General features: G+C 39.4%; 1 protein-coding gene across 4 annotated transcripts in view; it reads left to right on the top strand.

Annotated features, from left to right (window-relative positions):
- The window catches only part of LOC105248259 (tyrosine-protein phosphatase 99A), a 257,956-nt gene that overhangs the window by 212,274 nt on the left and 25,666 nt on the right, over positions 1–20,016 (top strand). For all 4 annotated transcript variants that reach the window (XM_025409532.1, XM_011252929.3, XM_011252932.3 and 1 more), the window contains exon 4: positions 13,158–13,339. In XM_025409532.1, coding sequence (XP_025265317.1) covers positions 13,158–13,339 — 182 coding nt within the window. The remainder of the gene's footprint in view (positions 1–13,157; positions 13,340–20,016) is intronic.

The following is a 20,016-nucleotide window of genomic DNA, read 5'->3' on the forward strand; positions in this document are numbered from 1 at the left end:
GTGTCAATATTATCCAAAATGATTTACAATTATCGAATAGATTATTAAATGACGATTACATTAAGTATTTTCCTCGCAGCAGAATAATTACGTGATATTGTGTCAAACATATCTTTTTATTTAGTGTGAATATTAGCCAATTTTATGATAATTGATGCTCTTCTCTACGCGATTGCGATAGTAATTCGTAAATCATGCATTAATTTATTGATAAAATCTTCTGCCCAATAGCTCGAACGTAATTCCAACATGTAAAAGGAGAAAAAGTCGTCGACGTTTGCTGCTAACGTCGATATTTTATCGTACTTAATATCATATAAATAATTTTACGATATTTCACAAAATATAATTCCTTAATTTATTAATCGAATATTAAACCATATAAACTTTTGACATTTTAACTTTGAAATTTGCATAATAATATTATCTTTTATTCATATTAACTCTTTTTCACATAAGAGAGGGTAACTTTATTTTATTTGCATAAAATTTTCATTTTTATTATTATACACCAAACATTAGTTAAACTTTGCAAGCTACGTAACGTTATTATTTGCAACGAGAAATTTTGATAATTGCTCCTCGAAGTTCATTTTTGCAAAATATTTGAAAAATTTGACGCCCGTCACAGCCTTGAAATGACCAACCCCAAATTATTCTAAAATTTTCGTACAAAAATTCAGCGATGAGCATACAATATGAGATGTGTAATAAAAATACAATATTTTGAGCCACAACCACAGGAAAAACCTTTAATAACGGAGCGTTGCGGTTAGCTATGACGTTTACTTTTCGTTAACCAAATTTGCATCCGTGTTGCGTCGATAAACGTCGATAATGATTTTCATTCGACTGATAGGTGTCAAAATGACGTGGCGTGCGTGACACGCATTTCGCGCGTTGTTTCCACGTGTTTCCCACCGTATGAAAACGTGCTTGCTATTGCAACGAAACTTCGCATGCGTGCTTTGAAAGAATGCTGAATATCGTTACAATGTATGGTCGATGTATGATTAAACTCGCAAAAAAGATTGCAAGTCGTATCAATCTTTGCATATTAATTATGTTAAGAGTTATGTTTCAAGTAATTCGACAATTATCCCTTTCCCGATTATTTTCTGCCATCATCGAAATTTTCTATGCGCAAGTCCTTTCAAAGTGTCATGTTAATTGCAATTTTGTTAAAAGGAATAAGATTCAGTTAGAGCATTATTGCGTTGTTTAAGAGCTAATTTATTCCATTCCATTCGAACACGTAAATATAATTTCCGTCCGCGCGCGCAAAGGGGCATAATCCAGTAGTTATAATTTAATGGAAAACAATGAAAACGGCCGACAATGGGCGAGGATGGTAGCGCATTTACGATTGTACGATAACGCGAGGCAATATCGGAGAAGAGAAGCGCGTGCTCGCGCGCGCGTGTCGGGCGATTTTTTTCATTCGTGCGAAACCCTTCGACGCTATGATATTTTCGCCGCTATAACAATATCATAGGACATCCCGTTATTAAGAATCGCGGGCTTCGTTTACCGCCGCGACAAAAAATACGGTAAAAGTGGCGGCTATAAAAAGTTTTCGGGATCGAAAAACTTTTATTCGTTTTCCACCCATCCGCACTTGTCCTCCTCCCTTCCCTCCTCCACCGTCCCGCTTTGCTTTTTCTTTCTCTCCTCCTCACCTTCGGTGGCCGATGGCCGCTATCACTGGGGGAAATATCTCTCTTTTGTGGTGGATCTCTGTGTCCCGAGCTCTCGTTTACCCGGATATCACATCTGCCGTTGAAAATTGAGAATCGGTCTCTGCTTTTAACGTTCAACAACTTTCACCTCGCGACACCTCCATTTTTTTACGTGACTAAAGATCGGTTTCGCGTGCACGCCTTCAAAAGATTTCCTCTATTCCTCCTTTATCCTGTACGCCAAGCTTCACGCGCGTCCAGCTTATTTCAATTTATTCCGTTGCTGCGTCGAGCGTATATATACCGTTACGATGTCACGTGTAATAAACCACGAGACTTGAATAATAACTAGACGCGGAGAGTCGTCGAGTCAACGCGAGTCACGCGAATAGGGAGGAAGACAAATGGCCGGGCTGTAACGAATTGTTCAGATTCTCTGACAGCGAGAAAGCTCTACTTATCAGGAACTTATATTTTAATCAGAATTGAAATCTAACGCCACAGAAATTAATTGTGCCATTTTCAATCGGATTTCTTTAATAACGGAACTTTGCGGGCAGCTATGACGTTTACTTTTTCGTTAACCGAAAATTTGCCCCTTCAAATTTATGTTTGACTCGCAAATCTTTGTTTTCCACAAATAAATTGCAACACTGTGTATATATACATATACACAGGGAAAGTCGATGTGATCAGGAAAGGATCGATAGTACGGATCTCGATTCGGTAACATCGCGAGGCAATTTCCTCTTCGCATATCTCACGATAAGAGCGAGGCATTCGTGCCGAAGATCATTTCAGTTTCCTGAGAAGAAGCCTTAGGCCACGAGAACTCTTAATATATCCTCGAGAGTTCTTTCAACGATTCACAAGAGACGCTCAGCGTCAAATCGGACGCGTTTCAGTGGCACGTGAAAAACAGGCAGGATACGCGTTTGTCGCCATAAGCGGGTATCTGCGCAAGGGGAAAAGGCTACAGTATAATCAGACTAGTGGGTGAATCAATGAAATACGCGGAGTGCCGCGCATTTTATTCTCACACGAAACACAAGATTGAACAAGCATCTCATTAAATTTAATTAACAGTACGCATAATTAACCATCAAACTTGTATTTATTTACAATTAGCATAAATATCAATTTTGTGAACATTTTAAAAATGAGAAAGTATTTTGATTAATTTTTCAATAACATTTAATTATTTTTTTTATTATTCAGAAAATTATACCATTATAATATTATTAATATTGAAGTATATTAATATTGAAAATATTAATTCTTTTATCAGTTGCATTAAAATGTTCTGTCAACTTTGTAGGATATTCTATTCAAATTCAATCTATAATTTGATATTCTATTTTAACCGACATAATCGATTCATAATTTCTACGATCGCATTGCGTGTCAACGATCGACTCGTCGCTGTTATCGTGAAAAGAGTCCAACGGTAGTCCGTCAAATCCCAGGGATAACGCGTTACGGGAATGGTTAGTCGGCATATAAATTATGTTCGTAACGCGCGATGTGTGCCATGGACGCCGTTAATATGTGCGCAAGTATACGCACCAAGCCCCCGTCCTCTCTCTCTCTCTCTCTCTACCTCTATCTCTCGCATACAACGAGAACCGATGCGGACAGCGAAGCGGACGAGTTTCTCTCTCGGCCATACGTTATTAGAGCAGTTGCGAAACGGGGTATCCCTGATAGCGCAGCGCATAGTAATCGAGAGGAAGAGAGAGAGACCGGTTACCAACACGATGCTGCTACTGGCCCAGGCTAGATTTGATACGATGGCATTGTATGCACTTCCGACGATGCACGCGGGCGCGGATAACGACGCGTTATGGCGTTATACTGGCGAGTGGAGTAACGAGCCGCCCTCGTAATCGCAGGTAAACCTGAGCGATACGCATCGACGGCGCCCGTTGACGGAAGGAACGCGCGCTCGCGAAAGGGGGTCCGGTCGGTTGTCGGTTTGGAAGCGAGATTCGCTTCCGTTCTTTGGATTCCACTCCGCTTTTGCGAGAGTTCCCTCGCTTCTTTCGCTAATGACTACTTAATGCGGAATCACAGGCCCCGGTTAAAACTACAATCTCCGTATCTATGAGAGAAGCAGTTTACACGATGGACTCTTACATTTAAAAACTTCGCTTCGCGATGGTAGTCTACAGTTTTTTTAGAAACTCGGGAAAGTTGATCCAAGTAATTTGAGTATTCGCGCCGAGTTAATTTGATTTTTTGTTTGCATTTTTTTTTTATAAAAAAGAATGAGATAGAGAAAAGCTAAAGTCCAAATTTTTTATTATTAAAACTTGAAGTCTTAAAATTTAAGGGAATAGCTGTGTAAATAAAGTTGTTAGTATCGCTAACACGTACATATATTAATTTTCATGCGAATATATATAATTCAGGATTAATTATCAGAAACTTGATATTATTTCACTGCTCTTGCGAGCACAATGACTGGAAAATGAAATAACAAGTTGCTGAAACATCTTCGAAAACACTATTATTTATATATCTCGACATGAAAGATGATATTATAATTAGATTATATTCCAGTCGAAAAGATTGCTACTTGGAATTATATAAATGTATATGAAATATATAATAAAATTCGCTTTTTTTAAAGCGAGGTACGGAAGAGCAAAATGAGAAACGACTCCCAAAACGCTAGCGATGCGATGCAATCACCATTGTCGATCATGGGACTGGACAAGTTGCCGAAACAAAGGCTACCAAAAAACAAACCGTTGAGCGCAATATCGACGCTGGTTTCAATCATTCCGACTCGGAGCGCGGCTCGCGCGTTCTTTTCCAGAAAAATTTTGTGTCGATCGAGCGCGCTCATTCGTGGCACCCGAGCGCGACGCGAAGGAAAATGTTTGTTTACGCGGCTGCGGAGGCAAGCGATTGTTACGCGAGAAAGAGAAAGAGTGAGAATAATCTATCACGAGAGAGAGATAGGTGGACACGCGTTAGAGTGCATCGCCGACGCAGCGGAGACGAAATCAATAGCGTAACGTTGGAAAACTCGAGATTTTCCGCCTCTTTTCTTCCACCCTCTCGCTCCCCATTTCTCCCCTTTCCATTGTTCGCCGTCGTTTTCTGTACATTATGGGTACACCGTCGCTTGTATCGCGCGCGTAGGAGCAACGCGAGCTACGGGAAGATGAACCGGACCGTAAAACTTGGGATCACCCGTTCGTAAGAGCATCGGATACGCCGGGAATTTACTCTAAAGCCGATTCCGCGCCATAAACGAAACGGGGGTCAACTTTGTCCCTAAATGCGGCCGTTAACGTTAGCCGCGAGAAATTTTCGAATCCGCAAGAAATATCGTCTCCTCCTTCTTTCGTTTTCCCTCTTGTCTTTTTTTCTTTTCGCACGCGCGCGCGTTTCAAGTTTTCGAACACGATCCTTTATCGCGCCCTTACACGACGCTTGATTTGTCACGTTTTCAAGCGGAGCAACCGCTGTGAAATATTTTATCGCGTAGTTTCCTTATTCGGGTTCACGCGCGCGCGTGCGGTTCTGTTTCGAAGAATGTATGTAATGTGTGTATATGGATCCAGGGCCCTCTCCCCTTGCCGCGCGAAATGATTTATCACGCTGGAGAGCAAATAAATTTTAGCAGCTTACAAGAGTTCGCGTCTAGTTAATACGTCGCACAAATGGTGAAATTTATTATCCATAAAATACGTCAATCACGTCGTCACGATTTTATCCGCGCGATTGTCGACCGCGTTCGCGCGTACCATACAGCGTACAATAATCTCATCGTCGAACGATCGATCGGCCGGGATCGATAAGTGCATCAAAGGCGAGCTCGCGAGTATCAGAATATACATACATATATATATATATATATATATATATATATATATATATATCTGTGTGTGTGTGTGACTATGCGTTGATTTATGCGACGCATCACTCGGCCGAGCGCAGCCGATGGCTTACATTATTTTTAATCCGGGCTTGATCGCGTCGCTGTCATTTTCGACATGACTCGTTGACGTTCAAGCCAATGAACGCAGGAAGCTCGCGTCGTCGACAACGAAGCGCTGTCGTAACGTAACAACGTACAAAGTCCGTAGAATATAAATTCATATTTGTCCCGGAAATTCCCCCGATACGTGACGCACTCGTGGCCTAAATAAATAAACGGTAGCCGTCCTGTCATTGATAAATGTCGGTGAATGCGTGCGGTAAGTCTCTTTGGATTCCTTCGACGCATTCTCCTCCTGCGATCTAGTTTCCCCTAAGAGATACATCGCATCCCTCCTGCACATAAAATCGCATTTGCGATAAGGTACATCAGTATCGATAGAGCGTCGATGTTTGTAAGATCTTCCGTGATTTCAAATAATACAGATCTATACAATGTTCCGGGATATAATACTCTATCCAACTGCTCTATCTATGGCAGACGCGATATATCGAGGATTATTATTGGCGCTCGATGCGGAAGTAACAAGCGGCTGATATGTGTGCACGTGCCGATAATTTGTGCAAATTTGCTATTCCGTAATAAGCATAAACAATCGCGATCTGTTCATCGCAAACAAAGAGAGAGAGAGAGAGAATCACAGTCCGTCTTCATGCATTTGTCGCGCGTACATACATGTATTATAAAGGTCCACACAAATCTCCGCAAACAACTGTCGCGATAACCGCAATAATCGGACTGGCGTATAAACGTATAAACGTTCGTATTCTCCGACTTTTGCGCGATTAACCGTAACAATAAAACCATTGTATCTCTCCGACTAGACGACTAGAGTTGCTAGATTGTCCTTACAGACATGAAATCTACATATTTCCGAGAGAGACAGAGAGAACGAGAGAGAGTTATTCGCACGGTCGCGACCAACATTTAACAACGTGTATAAAGAAGCTCGTAAAATAAATTGCGCAAACCGTCTATGAAATAAAAAGCGCAATTTTTTTACGCGCAACAAGTTTGCGTTTCTCTTATAATCTCTTTTGTGCGAAACGTTTCGCTTATTTACATCTACGACTTAAATAATCGCTTAATTTCCAAAATCCATGTAATGTCACACGAAATCCATGCCGATGTCACACTTTGGACGATGTAAAAATGGCATTTAATCGCGCGCGATCGATGACGTTTATTTCATACATTCACGGTGTATTAATACGAAATTATTCATCGCGAGGGTACAATGTTTTATATACGCAATTTATTCCGTATGCATCGCCGGAAGAGCGTGCGTGCGTACGCATATACAATATATGCGTACGCACGCGTCTGCGGAAATACGTATTGCATGTGTTGCGAAGAAAACTGGGCCGCTCCGATCGCATTTCGTCACAACGGGCGCGTATATATGGCGATAAATTACACGTCGCTCTCAAGCGATGTGCGATGAATGGAGTCCAGTGAAATTCGAAAATTGCGAGAGAATTCCCCTCAAAAATAAAAAAAAAAACTAAATCCGATTTGTTAACGTTTTATTTTTATCGCTCGATAGTTGTGGTCGTCAAAATTGTATCGATGCGCGTTGAAATTCGCGACGTAAATCAGATGGAAAAACGGGAGAGACGTAATGTGAAAATAATACGTCATTAGCGAATCGTTGTTTCCTGCAGGATTCATCCGTTTAATCGCACCGGGAATATTGCGCTTTTCTTGCTGAGCTTCGCTCTTTCCGCTCGACTGAGTATACAATCGAAGAGATATTTATTGTGGCATAATTGCGCTATCTTCCTCTTTTCCGTATTGTTTTTGAAGGGAGATCTAAAATCGATCTTTATCACGGGAGAGGAATAAAGTCGTATAATTTTTTTACACACGCAATCGTTTGCAACGATAAAAAATTTAATCAGAGCGATAAAAAAGTTACACGATTTTACTCTTCGTGATAAATGTCGGCACATTATGCTGTCGTAATTTAAAATCTACAATCGCTCCGAATCTCTGTATCGTTATTAGATGATTCAATCGACGATATTCGCATTTAAGACGGCTTTACAACGCCAGGAAGCAACACTAATATAGTTAATTGCTAACATATCGGATAGTATTCGCGTGCAGCGTGCCGCGTAATGTAATTTGCTTGTCAAATTTACCAGAACGCATTGATGCTCGATACTTGATATACACGACGCGTTTCGCTTTGTACGAAGAAATCGTATACATTCCGCTCGAATCGGTTTGCGCTCGACTTTCCATGCGTTATTTTTCGCGCGGCAGGAAAATTGATGTCACGTGGCAGCGCGCGATGACAGCTGCGCGATGGCAGTTACCGCAGATTTACCGTAACGCGATCGCCATGATTGTTGTAATTGAAGCGCGCCATCCATCTTATATTTGTCAATCGATTTTATATATATGTACGTATACACTCGTGTGTATATATATATATATTATATATTATATAAATATATAATATACTTTATTACACGACGGGCAGCGAGACGCGTCTCTCATGCAACCGATCGCAATCGAATCTATAAAGTACGTGACACACGTGACACAATACCGACCAGGAAAGAGGTATTCCAAACCCATTGCGCGCAAGGTTTCCTATATTCTCCCGGCGACAGGTGGATCACGGAGTAGCATCTCCGACAATCTGGACACAGACGGACGGGAGAATGGTTTAGGAATTGATTTATCGGGACGATATATCAATTCTTTTAGCGTATTACGGGGCGCCTTCCATTCCCGTCGTCGAAATGCGAGAAATCAATTATTATGGAGTACGCGCTGCGGCTTCCTCAGATGCTTCCATTTTTCCGGCGTTGCTCTCGCGCAAAGTTCCTTCTCTTTTTCTTCTCCCTCTTTTTTTCTCTCCTTTTTTTTATACACCGAACTTTAGCGAAACTTTATTATCAACTTTTGTTATCAAAGTTCCCAACTCATCTCGCGACTGGCGATGCAATAAATCTTAAAAAGATAATAAACAGTAATTTCTCGAAAACGAGTGGCACCTTTTGTTTCTCTCTGCCTCTCTTTCTTTCTAGAAATCCTCACGCGAGTGGGAAGAGAGTCCTGAGCGCGCATTTTTTTTACCGAGCTTAAATATTTGCGGAGCGTGAGCCGAATTCGTCGAATAATCCCTTCGAAAGATTGCCAAAAATTTGATGTTCGCCAAATATTGGATGTGGTTGAGTTCTGTTCATTTGACAGTTCGATATTATGCGCGAAACGCGCGGCAAAATGCGCGCAATCGTTCGGTCAGGATTCGCGAGTGTCGAGGATTTATCGGGATTGTACTGGCGCACCCACAATGGACCGGAATTATGAAAGACCCGGGCAGGAAAGTTTTGATAGGCTCTTTCTTCTCACGTCGGAGATGGATTTAGGTTTCCCAAAACTAAAGTTTTTCATTGTTCCTTCCCAATCCTCACGAGCCCCCCTTTATATCAGTCCGACAATAGACTCTATCCACTCTGTCCTCTGTTATTGTATGCATCTTTTTCGTATTAATATGCCAACCGGTGGAGTATAAAGTTCACGCGCATAAAAATAACAATAGGAAACATATCTGTGCATAGTGATGCGTTCTATTTTCACGGAGCATCATTTTTTAACGATGGATATTTTTTGTTTTCTCGTTGATAAAAAGCCGGGATATATTTTTTTGTTTTCGAATAATCGATAAAAATTTGAATGAATAATAAAAGTAAGATTTTTCTGGCAACCTCAAGCTCTCCGAATATGAATCGTACATGTATATTATATAAGTAGAAAACTGCGATAACCTTCCACGAGATTTTCCGCCGAGGAAAAATCGTTCGTGTAAAAAGGAGTAATGGATGGTCAAAGAAGCCTTCGTGCAAAACTTATATAGTTAAAAAGTGAGATATCCTATATACAGGCGCATAATCGATAATTTATACGAATTACATTTACGGATTTGTACGTCTATACGGAATAATTTATGCGTTATATTTCATCAAGTAAGAGTTTCGAAATTGAAAAGTTGGCGCATTGGGAACTGCGAAGTGTATCTTCATTTGCGTAACAGAAGTACGGTATCGCGAAAAAGTCAAGAGAAATCGGCGTCGCGGAATTGTTTTTCATTCGCAAACGAGCGAATAATTAATTGCCTCGAGTTTCTTGAAATACGTTTCTTTTTGTTCGCGAGAGGAACAGCCCGCGCGCGCGCTTCTTTCTCTCGCTTTTACTCTCGCGATAGAGAAAAATCAAGGCGAAAGAACTGAAACGATCAATTATCTCTGACGAGCCCTAATAAGAAAATTGTTTCTCTTTATGATAGAAATTTAATATGCCGCGTGCGCGTTTCGTGTCTGCGCGATGTTTGCTTAGATCGCGACTTTAAAAGTAAATAAAATGCTTCTCTCAAATATCTTAATACAATTCTTCAAAGAAATTCTCACAAGAATCTCAATCGTTAAATACGAATCTCTAATCAATATTTTATTATTATTTTTTTTTCATGCAACATGCATGTATGCATGTTGCATATGTACATGTTGAAAATTTAAATGAATTTGTGCCGCAAATAACACGAACGCGCTAATTGGATACAAGTCATCGATTGCTTTTCCGCATCGAGCTTCCGAGCGCAAAAATAGCGGAAATAAAAAAACGAGCACGACAGGTCATTTTTGTATTTAATTGCTGGATCATTCCCTTATCTCGCAGCGGCAAATTGGCGATAGGGGTTTGTCGGTGTTAAATTGATTGTGTCCTGTAGAGGGATGTTGAACATAGCGTAACGCCGGCAGGGGGTACGCACGCGTGTGTACGTATATCGATACGAGGATAACGAGTACGTATGTGTATATAACGTTATTCTTTATTCCTCATCTCCATTGTAATTCGCGGCGATGGCTCGCGTTATAGATGTATTCCCTCGCACGCTGTATATTTAACGCTAAATGTGGGACTGCCATCATTACGTTGATATCGAATGAACAGATCTACGCGATCTAGATAAACAGAACTAGGAGAATCGGAGCGTTAAAGTGCATATTTAACGCTAAAGTACGCATTGAAAATATAACACTCTATATCTCTCGTGCGGCTAAAGAAAACTAAAGAAGGCCATCTATATCTATTGCCGCTATGAAATTGAGAGTTTTATTCTTATACGTTATATACGAACGATATATTTGCCGGATAAACCGCACGAATAAAAAATGATATTTTATCGCTGTTGGAAGATTATACTGATGAAAAATAAGGATCCGGGGTAAAGTACTTCGAAAATTAACGTCATAGTGTACCGAGAGATAACCGCAATTCGCTGTACGTGACAAATATATTATGTTCGTGTGTATATGTGTGTGTATGCGTGTACGTGAGGGTACGCACAATAACGGTGAAACGAATCGATCCACGCGAATGCAAACTGTGGCAATTATTCGAACCGCAGCTGCGCGGAAACTTTCCCGTAACAGATCGCGCAACAATTAATAATCTGTATTAATTACTGCAAAATGCAGATATGCAATTCGAAGACGATAAAATCATCCCTCTCCTTCCCATCGCGCACGCTTCGTCTTCGACCGCTAATTAGTTTCCGAGAATTACTTTGACATATATTCCGCAGAGATTGTAATTATTTCATGTATTAGATTCCAAAAGTTTTGCTTTTGAAAATTACCTATCCTGGAGCTAGATTTCTAACTTTCTTTGGCAATTTCGGGTATAATTTTCAGAAAGGTATTCTTTTTTTGTACCAATCGTATGGAGAGATTTCGAGATTGAAGAGAAGAGTAGAGTATCCTATACACGTTGGAAGACTTACCATGCGAAACGCACTGTCGATTGACATGAAAATTTGGACAATTCCCGCATTCGTCGGAATTATGGCGAACAACGATCGAATCTCGAGCGAGTAGACGAACGAGATAACCCATCTCAATTAATCCATCGCGAGTGTCGCTCGCTGCTCGTCTCTCGATGCTCATCGATGGTCCGGATGTTGAATGGCACTCGAGACGTTCGAGCGAGTGCTATGAGACGCACGTATTAGATAACTATTGACAGACTGACGGAATACGCCGGGTGACGTACGTCGATTACAAATATCGAGATACGCGGTAATCATAATATGAGTCAATTAATGCGTTGGGTCGCCTGTTGCTGGATTCGACAGGAATTGCTTTTGTAGGTTTCCTACGTCGCATCGAAATAGCGATGTGAAATTCTCTAATTCCATTAATCTTGCAAAGAAGATTTATTAGAGAAGCAACATTTTCTTAAAAAATTGTTGACATTAGTAATATCGTTGAAATAAGTTACGAGAAAAAGTTGAAATACTTTCAAGTTCCCAGTTACTCGACTTTCATGTGAAAAGTCATGACGCGGTAAACATCGAAATAGCGATACAAAATTTTTTATCACTTTGTAATGAAATTTTGTTAGAATATGAGAGACGTTTTATCAAAATATTATTGACATTAGTAATATCGTTGGGATAAGTTATAGGGTAAAGTTAAACAACGTACGAGTTTCGTGCCGTTCGATATTTCCGCATGATGAGTTACGATGCCGAAATAGCGATGTCAAATTCTCGATCGCTTAATTTCGCAATGAGGATTTTTTTTAGAGAGGCGATATTTTATTAAAATATTATTTATAAATATCGTTGACATAATTAAATTATAATAAAAAATTAGACACTCGAATTGAATACGGGGATAATCTATTTCAGGCGAAAATAAACCTAAAATTATTTATTTTGTTAAGTTTAAAATTTGCTTTCATCCGATAATTTTAGAAAATTCAAATTTTAAACTTGCTTTTATCCGATAATTTTAGAAAATTTAAAGAGAAATTTATTTAATATTTATTTTACATAAATACATATGTGTGTGTATTATTCACGCTATATATTTAGTCCATGAAAATGGAAAAATTTCGCAAAAGCTTGTCTTATTTTTATTTTATATCTTTATAAAATAATTTATAAAATAATAATTTAATGTAGATATAAAACAGTCTGTAAAAATAGATTTAGATGTCGATATTTTTACAAAGTTATTCTTAGAGTCTATTTTTCATATTTTACGATTTATCATAATACAAAATTGCATATTAAGAGCATACGCTATGTTAGTGCGAGAATTATGCATTTGCAATTTAAATATCTTCCATAGAGTTCTTCACCGCATCATATAGAATACTCAAACTAGCATTATCCTCCGAAATATTTTCTTAATGCAGTTTTCGAGTTTCGTTCACTCGGGGAAAGAAGGGAGACAAGCGTAGACACACATATAATCATAGTTAGCTTCTTGAAATTGCACAAATTTCGACTAGGATGCGTAAAAAAAGAGAAAAAGGAAAGTTGAATATATTTTCTAATATCGGGTGGATTATTTTGCGCGCGGGATAAAGATATATTTGTAGGAATTTATGTCTGTATTATCAATGTCATTCGCGCAACGAGACGATGTTGTGCGCGACTGAAGCTCACGACGACAAGTAATTGAATTGCAAATGTCATAATGCGCCGTATTTGTTATTTTCAGGATCGACGAAAACGGTCCTTGGAACGCGACGAAGGAGATCATAACGCCTCACAACGATACGTTCTACACCGTCGAGAACTTGAGGCCATTCACGGTGTACAGCTTCCGAGTGGCGGCGATAAATGCTCTAGGACGCAGCAAACCCAGTCAAGCGTCCTACTATATGGTGACCCTTCGTGAAAGTAAGTTTCTACGATTTTAATTTTTTTTTCTCTAGTTTTTTCGCTTTTATCGAATAGTCCGATAACAACTGATACCGAGCGCTTTTACCGGTCGTTATTCTAAATGTAGATATACATCCAGGTGAATTGATGCAATATTCTTTTTAAAAAAAAATCAAAAGTAATAGATGTAATGTTAGTTCAAAAAAAATTGTTTACATTATAAATAATGCATATATACACATATACATGTATATATTACATGTATATATGATCTCATCATACATTTATTATAATTAATTATAACCCCCAGGGGGTCTTCGTTAAAGCCAGATGTAAAATATATTTGATATTGTAGTTCCGATAAACAATTTAAATATATTTGCCATTTAATAATTCTAAATGTTTATATAAATTATTATATATATTATGAGTGTATGAGAATATTAATTTAATATAACACAATAATATAACATAATAATATATAATAGATATAACGTGTATTAATTATACATTAATATGTGTTATAAATAATTTAACATAGTCGCGTGAAAATTACATTAAATAGATACTAATTTCTCGACGAATCGAAAACGACGAACTCGAAGTAACTCGAGTGGATCTCCCATTTCAATCCCGCCAATTTGTTAGGAACATTTATACAAAAGAATATTGATACTATTTGGAGCCCGACTCTAACTGAATCATCGTCTGTGCGAAACGCCCTCCTCTCCTCTCCTTCCCTCGCATCCTAGTAAAGTTCTCCGATAGAGATCAATATCGGCTTTAGGATATCCTCTCGTCGCGTACATCTGCGCTTCAAGCCGATTCAATCGTCCAAATTACATCTCCCGTGGGCTATCAAAACGAAGTTTGTCGACCACGACGACGCGCTCGAGAGGCGTCATGCTAAATTAAATGGTTGACACCCTCCGGTCGTTAGCGCGCCCGGGAGGGCACAAAGCGTTTGACGACGACGAGGCGAGGAAGAAGGTGACGAGGAAAACTACGGAACGGAAGAGGAGAAAGGTCCGCGAGCACGGGAAAAATGCAACGGAAGAGGACAGGGGAGGGGGAGAGGGAGAATGGTGTCGAGAGCGCGACGCGGCCAGTTCTTGGCATCCGGGGAGAACGTGAAGAACCGTCCAGGGCGGCTAACTAAAGAGGCGCTAATTGCAGTCGACAGCCGGGAGTGCGCAAGCAGGCTCGAGTCGAGCCTATTCTTTCTCTTTTGTCTCCTAATTTGCTTTCCTGCCTCCCTCCTCTCTCTCTCTCTCTCTTTCTCTCTCTTTCTTCAACTTCTTTTTCCTTGTTCTTTCTCTTTACATTTCCGCGTTCCTTCTTTCGTTGGACGATGAACGTCTGCGACGTTACCTCTGTTATAAAATGGGTTGAGCGCGCGCGCCTTGTGCACAAGGCGAGCCCTGTAAATTCCGTCGAGCTCGCCCGCGCGACACTGTATAACGTATAGCCGTATATACGTGCCACGGACGGCGAAGTTTGCGCACGGAACCATCTCCTCTCCGTGCTCTCTACCCTTTTCGACCTGAATTCCCGTGCGTCCTGATCGCAAGCCCAATTACCGCGTTACTCGCGCGCGTGTGCGCGAAGGACCGAGACTCGCGGTCCAACCGGAATTAGATAGCTCGTGGAATGTGACCATCGTAAATGGAATCCAGATGCATTCTTTTCCTTTTAACGGATGCATAAATGCGTGCGTGGAGATTGAATTCGAGTCTATTACATTAACCCTCGGCTTGTCTTTTTTCCCCTTTGACATTTTCGCGTCGCGCTTTTCAGTTCTTTCTATTGATTATTCCGTCAAGTCCTCACGAAAACTATCGCTGATTAAAATAATTGCGACATTTGATGCAATTGATATTCGATAACTTGATAATTTCATAATTGTTACGTTCGAGATTGATATTCGATTATTAAGTTGATTAAGATGACATGTGCTTTTTTTCGCACATTTGTAAATGCCCGTGCATGTATGTATGTATATCTCTTAATATTTATTTTATATATTAATTTGTGTGCTTTTGTAATGAAAATACATTACATTATTAACCACGTAATATAGTATCAATATTCTGCTAATTAAGTTTTAAATTAAATATATCGGTTGTCGGAATATTTCGGATTTATCCCTGAATTTACACTTTGCAAAACATTCTCACACATACGTGTATATGTCCGTGTTGCAATTATCTTGATTAATATTATCTAAATATATCAGTCGAGGTGTCTTCTCGTTTGTAAAAATTACCGTATCGTTTTTTGCGATATTGTCTCCAATATTAATAGACGAACGAAATTGATTTCGCATTACCATCTTGGAGATGCTCCGGGTGAAAAATTGAGGTACGAATTACACCGTTACGCGCATTATTTCGAAAACTAGTGGAGCGTACCCGAAATCAACGCGATTAAATGGACACGTAGATGCGATAGCTGCAAATCGATTTTATCGCGTGAGATAGAAATAATTATACGAGACGCACCCGCATTACCGAGCCGGATTTCGCATATCATTGTCATGCGGAAATGCGAGCGCGTACGCGCATGTTTAAATAATTAATTTAAATACCGCCGAACGATGTCACCGGCCAATGTGTCATCGACCGGGAGAAAAATTCGGCAGCAGCAATGTTATTCGCCGACCGGCGAGAATCCTGGCGCGATTACGTCCGGCCCTCTTTTTTTTTGTAATTTCCTGTCGCGATGTCGCAATATCGGGTGATCCGATCAGTACATCCCGAATTAGCGATTTCATAGTTTCGCGATAAAATCGAGGTAACGAGGTTTTTTTTCACAGGATATTCCTCCGACATACGGACGTTTTCTCACGGTAGTTTAGATTCCACAACTAGATCGCGGTTGTTGCCTATCGCCATTTTTAATTAATATATATATATATATATACATGTATGACGGAAATATAACGTTGCCTCTCTTTATGTAAAGTTTTGGCGCGGTTGTTAAGTAATGCGATACGCGATATGAAAAATTTTACGTATTAAAAAGGAAAAGACACGGGATGATATATAGAGTGCGATCGTAAAACGATACATTCGTCGCATGTTGCTGGTTTAGAATGCACGCGGATGAAATGCAGTCGCGAATATATTTACGTTGCCGATGCAGTCGAATATCGTATGTACTCGAAATCGACGCAACGATGCAGCGCATTCACGAAGAAAAGAAGTAGACGTGCAACATTCGAACGTTGTACCGCTATTCCTTATGTCACTTACGATTTCTCGAGAAAGAATTGAGAAAGAATATATACACATTGGAGGAAGGGAGCGTGAATCATATATATATATATATATATATATATATATATATATATATATATATATATATATATACACAAGGTGTATCTGATGAATGATGCACTAAACTTTAGGAGCGTATTCTAGAGGTCAAAATAAGACTTTTTTTCCTATGAACATGAGTTCGCAAATGAATTCCCCTCCGAGCTCCTAAAGTTTAGGGAAAAAATAAAAAATTGGCTGTATTTCAGAAAAAAAGAGGCTTCGACGTTATCTATCACCCTCTCTTGAGAGATAAATAAATTTGCGTTGCGGGTGTTTAGTCAATTTCACACATTTTCGAATTTTATTTCGGAGGGGGGTTCATTTGCGGACCCTGTTCATAAGAAAAAAAAGTCTTATTTTGACCTCTAGAATACGCTCTTGAAGTTTAGTGCATCATTTCAGATACACCCTGTATAAATTCATTTTGTTCGTAATCCTTGATGCAGAACAGGGGAATATAAATCCTGCATGCTTTAGTCTCGCGCGTTCATATCCATTTTTAATTATGCGACCGACGCATATTATCGATTCCAACACCGAGAAAAACACTGTCGAAGCGCTCTTTGGGGGAAAAAAAAATGATATCTTTTCCGGTCGATGCGGCGCGCGCGCGCGCGATTCGTTTCGATTCGATTCGGGAGCGCGTACGGACGGAATGCTGCCAGTCGATATGCCCGCATCGGCATCAACGATCGTACGAGTGGCGAGTAATGCGTCAATATTGACAGGACGCGCAGACAGGTTACGTTGCGCGCGTTTCGCAGGTCGCACGGTCTGCGAGTTTCTCGTTCGACGGACGGACGGACGAATGAACGAACGGATGGACGGATGGACCGGTGCACCGGGGAACTCGTCGCGCATTGGTTTATGCCACCGGATTCTAATTCGTGATTCTAATTCGTGGGTATCGGTGCGGTAGGCCGACTTGTATAGGTAGGTCGATGGTATAGTGCTCCTGTGTGGCAATGGCACGGGAATTCACGATGGCTCAAATGAAAGCTCGCTCGCTCGCTCTCTCTGTCTCTCTCTCTTTCTCTTCCCCCGTGCACCCCGTGGATCAATAGGACACGGACCGACGAAACTTCTCCACTACCACTTTACTCCCGCGGCCGGGTCTCTCCAAATATACGTATAGTCTACGCATACATACATTCATACATACATACATGTATACATATACATATACATATATATATATATATATATATATATATATATATATATAAAATATATCTTTTATATATATGCATACATACATACAATACCTGTATATATATATATATATATATATATATATATATATATACATGCACTTGGATATATGTACGATGCCCATTTCCGGACCTCATTCGCCCCGCTTTCGCCATAAATATACAGCGCAACCGAGCTACCAATTAGCCATCGGGACACCCGTCGGCACTGCATCGTTTCGCTTAAGTTCATTCGCGCCGAGTCGAATCGAAAATTGGCAGGACCTTAGCCAGGAAGCCGGACCTTTTCCCGTACATCATCAGTATCGGTGAGAAAGAACCGTGTCTCTCCTAAGAAATCTCTGCAAGGATCCGTAATTGGGATTAAGCGCGAGACTCGATTCTCAAACTACTTGACGTTTCCTTTGAAAAGTACAGTAACTTAGGAAAATCATGAACTGTGCATTTTACAAAAATACTATTTTTAAAAATGTTATATTTTAAAAATATGTTTTTGTTTCCTTCTTTAAAAATTGTGAATATTTGTTTTTATATATCTGCTCTGTTTTTAAAAATTGTAAAAATTTGTTTTTATATATCTGCTCTGTCTTCTTGTCGTATTAAAAAATTTTATTAAAATTCCCAAAGCACTTGATCAGCTTGATAACTATAGGTGAAAAAATAATTCTATTCTTTTTTCACGTAGAATAATGCTAATTAATTTTCTGAATTTCTAATTTTTATAAGAAATCGATATCAAACAATATTACATCGTGGCTGTTATCGATTGCATTCGCTTGAGAAGATTACTCAGTGACCACGCTGTTAATTCGGTATATCGGGCAAGTTGAGCAGATTAACAACCGCTTGTAATAACAACGATAAATGAGGAACTCAAGGTTTAATCGTCGATTGGTTCTGCCGAGGAATTTGCTCATCGATTAGATATGCATCCCGCGCATTCGGTATAATTAATTTCTAGGATAAATTGAGAGCGAGAAAGAGATAGAGAGACTTTCTCTTCCGTATGAAAATTCGAATGAAAGTACGAGAGCGTGCGAAGGAGAGAGACAGACAGGCAGGCAGGCAGACAGACAGACAGAGAGGTGACTGGTATTGTTGCCACCGCAACATCCAGCAATGGGTCGGAGTTCCCGGGTAAGTTCATTCGCGAGAGTCGTCTCGAGAATCGAGAAGAAGCGGTAGCTTCTGCCTGCTGTGCGAACTATTTTCGATTCCGACAGGGTTGATAAAGTAGTGGAGGGACTCGGCAGATGCAATAAAGGTGCCTTTCCGCGAGTCACGTTTCGACGTAGCGATGGAAGCCGAGGAATCTCTTATAGTACAGTGTGACCGAAGTAATTTATTTTCCGTCTTGATATTACATAATGACGATACTTTGTCCCGCCTTGGTTAAACGATGAATCATTTCAGGACCTCGATTTAGTTCGCAATTCTTGATTACATTCGATAAAATGTATGTGTTCAATTTTTATACTTATTTATATACAGTTTTTAATCAAACGATACAAATAATAAAGTTTTATAATAAAATGTGATTAAAAAATGTATATAAATAAGTATAAAAATTTATAATAAAATTTTAATAAAATTTGTCAAAATTGAAAAAAAATTGAAAATGTAGTTTTCATATTATAATAATTCAAATTTAATGAAATCTATACACTGAGAAAAAAATCTGGTTGCATAGAATTCTGATAGATATATATATATATATTCAACCAGTATGTCTGTTGGAAAATGGACGAACCAGAATTCTTGCAGGAATTACCCGATGAATCTGATTAATTTCTTCCTGTTAAATTTACCAAATTTTCTGGTTAATAATACTAAACTCACCAGCACCAAGTCGTCTAAAATTTTTTCCATCTAATCTCAAAAGTCTGTTTAATATTCTGAATTTCAACACGATTATTGCATAAATTCAATCCAGATTATTGAATAAATTATTTTAAGTTCACTTTGTTAGAAATTAAATTGATAAACAGTGATGCAAAAAGAGGATGCGGCTCAAACACACACAATCAGAGAGCTAGCGTCCTCTTTCTGGCATTATTGTTCGTAAGAGAAAAAAAATATACTTTGGATTTAATGTTAATACTACTTCTTTATATACATTTCATGGCAAATATTGAATACGAGTTAAGTTAAGAGTGGCTCGCCG

The sequence above is a fragment of the Camponotus floridanus genome, unplaced genomic scaffold (genome assembly GCF_003227725.1).
Source record: "Camponotus floridanus strain SB8 unplaced genomic scaffold, Cflo_v7.5 scaffold27, whole genome shotgun sequence".
Taxonomy (NCBI): Eukaryota; Metazoa; Arthropoda; class Insecta; order Hymenoptera; family Formicidae; genus Camponotus; species Camponotus floridanus.